This window comes from Perkinsus marinus (genome assembly GCF_000006405.1).
Source record: "Perkinsus marinus ATCC 50983 genomic scaffold scf_1104296934204, whole genome shotgun sequence".
NCBI lineage: Eukaryota > Perkinsozoa > Perkinsida > Perkinsidae > Perkinsus > Perkinsus marinus.
This window is the reverse complement of record NW_003214907.1, coordinates 1559-3982: the sequence shown is the minus strand read 5'-3', so window position 1 is coordinate 3982 and position 2424 is coordinate 1559. Positions and strand designations below refer to the sequence as shown.

The 2424-nt window shown below is 56.8% G+C and overlaps 1 protein-coding gene across 1 annotated transcript; it reads right to left on the bottom strand.

The window, feature by feature from the left end:
* Nucleotides 1-114: 114 nt before the first annotated feature.
* On the bottom strand, nt 115-2181 carry Pmar_PMAR008670 (hypothetical protein; the record flags this gene model as incomplete). The annotated part of the gene is made up of 1 exon (XM_002785066.1): nt 115-2181. One exon carries the CDS (start codon nt 2179-2181, stop codon nt 115-117), a length of 2067 nt encoding a protein of 688 aa, XP_002785112.1.
* Nucleotides 2182-2424: the final 243 nt, after the last annotated feature.

Genomic DNA, 2424 nt, shown 5'->3' with positions numbered 1-2424 from the left:
AAGAGATTGCCTGCAATGAAGGGGCCCTTCCGATGGCTTGGTGCAGTAAACCCAAACCGCAGATGTCCCCCAAGGGGCCCTGCATTGAAGGAAAAAGTGGCACAGGGAAAAAGTTCAAGAAAGATAACCCGCTGCTACAAGAGCTGTTCCTGATGCATCACGGAGTTTTCCCGTAGGGGTCAGCATAACTCTCATGAGCACTGAGCTTGTCGTCCTGAGCAGGGGATAGTCATTGTCATCCACCGGAGAGGGAGCCGCATAGGAGTCGCCGTCCAGATTCGTCCATACTGGCATGAACGTCTTGCCGTCGTTGGTGTCGTACACCTGTATGCGCATTTCATGGGTACCCGCGTTCTGCTTAACCCTTCCGATGACGTCCTCCTCGTTGCCAAGACGGACGAGCAACAAATCGTCCGGCTTAGTCGAGGTTACTGGGATGGTGGTCTCAGTAGCCAAAGTGGGGCGATTTCTGTCAACCGACTCCGCTCGGGCCTCGAGGTGGCATGCAGAGACGGCTACCGTCCTGTCGTCCGCAGAACCTAGAGGACGGAGACGAACAGAGAATCCCGCCATGGTGCCTAGGTAGCAAAAAGGGCCCTCGCTCACGTTCACACCCTCGACCATTACGACATGACCTTCGACCGGGCGCGCGCCGGGGCGGCGCCAGACGACCAAGTCCCCATGCTCAACGGGTTTCCCCGGACGGGCAGCAGAGGCCCGCAAACAGTCTCTTACGTGAGACTGGAGTACTGCAGACCGAGCAAGGCCTATTGATTGGACGATAACCTGGCGCACGGCCTCGCATGTGTTTAGCGAAGATGCCAAATGCTCTAGACTGTCATAATCCAGCTCGCGGTGGGGGTCCAAGATGGCCGTTAGTATGGCCGTTGAAGGTGTGTTGACCTTCGTGCCGAGCATAAGATCCGCTGCTGAGTGACCGCTTGCTCGCTGTTGGGAATTGATGGCCAGTTGCACATGGGGCATGGCCGCATCCCACGGGAGCGAGTATCCGGGAAGTATACGTTTAACCCTGCCGACCCGGGCCTCAGCACTCCCGTTGGACCACGGGGACCAGGCCGGAACAGTGAGGAAGCGGACCCCACAGGCCTTGAGGGAATTCCGTAATGAGGGAGTGTCCAAGAAGTTGTCTCCCGTTACAGACAAGGGAACCCCCATCAACGCTACCCAGGATTCGAAAAGGATCGCGGACGTGGTGGGACCCCCAACATCAGGGACACATCTGAGTAGAGTGAATCCGGTGGCGAGGTCCGTCATGACTAAGAAGGCCTTGTTGTTAGGATCCGTGGCAGGCGGCCAAGTCGGCACAGGATAACCATGGTCCATGGCCAGATGCTTCCCGCGCGCATCGATGTCCAAGAGCCCTCTAGGTACCCTCGGTGCGCTCACCAGTTTTGCCCTTTTACTTGGCTTCTGCTCCATGCAGTAGTCGCAACGACTTATCCAAGCTCGTATGTCCCGAGCAATGGATGGCCACCAAGCGAGACAAGAGATGGCCTCTTTAGCTTGTGGGAATGCCCGATGGCTGTCGGCCTCATGTGCAGTGAACATCAGCCATTCTCGTAGTTCCCAGTCTGGGACCACGTTAGTGTTAATGATCTGCTCCAGGCCCACTACCTTCCCGATAGGGATAACCGGGACGATAACCTCGCCATGCAAAGTGACGTCGGTTATGACCTTTACGAGACCATCTGTGAAGGTAACCAGTCCGAGAGATTTGGCTTCCTGCGACGTGCGGGTGATATCTTCACCACTGACGAAGTGGGCATGCCACGCACTCAAAGTGTCCCCATGGACACGAGTGTTCCCATCGGCCGATTGTAACCGATGCAGCTCTAGGAGAAGCTGCCCACTGAGCAGTGCCTTTGCCAGCTTTTCCGCAGACGAGTCTGTGGATGGCCCATGGCTATCAGTGGTGAATAGGACGAGCGGCTGCCCACCCCCTTCAGGGACCAAGTGGCGCCCGCCGTTTAGAAGCCTGCTGAGTAGGTCGGCGAAGGAGTTGTTGCGACCGCTGACGTGATGGTAGGTAAGGTCCAAGTTGCTAAAGACCAAGAGCTCGCTCAACCATCCTAGCCAGCGCTTCGACTGGTTAGACGTGGGGGTATACTTGGCGGAATCCAGCCGTGCAGCAAGCTTCCCCAAGGCGCTGCTCGAGTCCATGTAGACTGCTACTCTACCGATCGTTGGGTGCTCATCGGTCTTGGGGAGCTCGAAGAAGTTGACAAAGGGGAGTATGAGACTGCGCCAGTGTAGCAGAGATGAACAGGTAGCGAGCAACTCGCGATCCGAGATGTCGTAGGCCTTTTCTGGAGCCGTCCATTTGTGCGTCCACACTCCTATCAAGGCCGAAGTTGGAAGAGAGGATATCCATTCCGCTGATACTTCGCCTGCCTCGAGCTGACG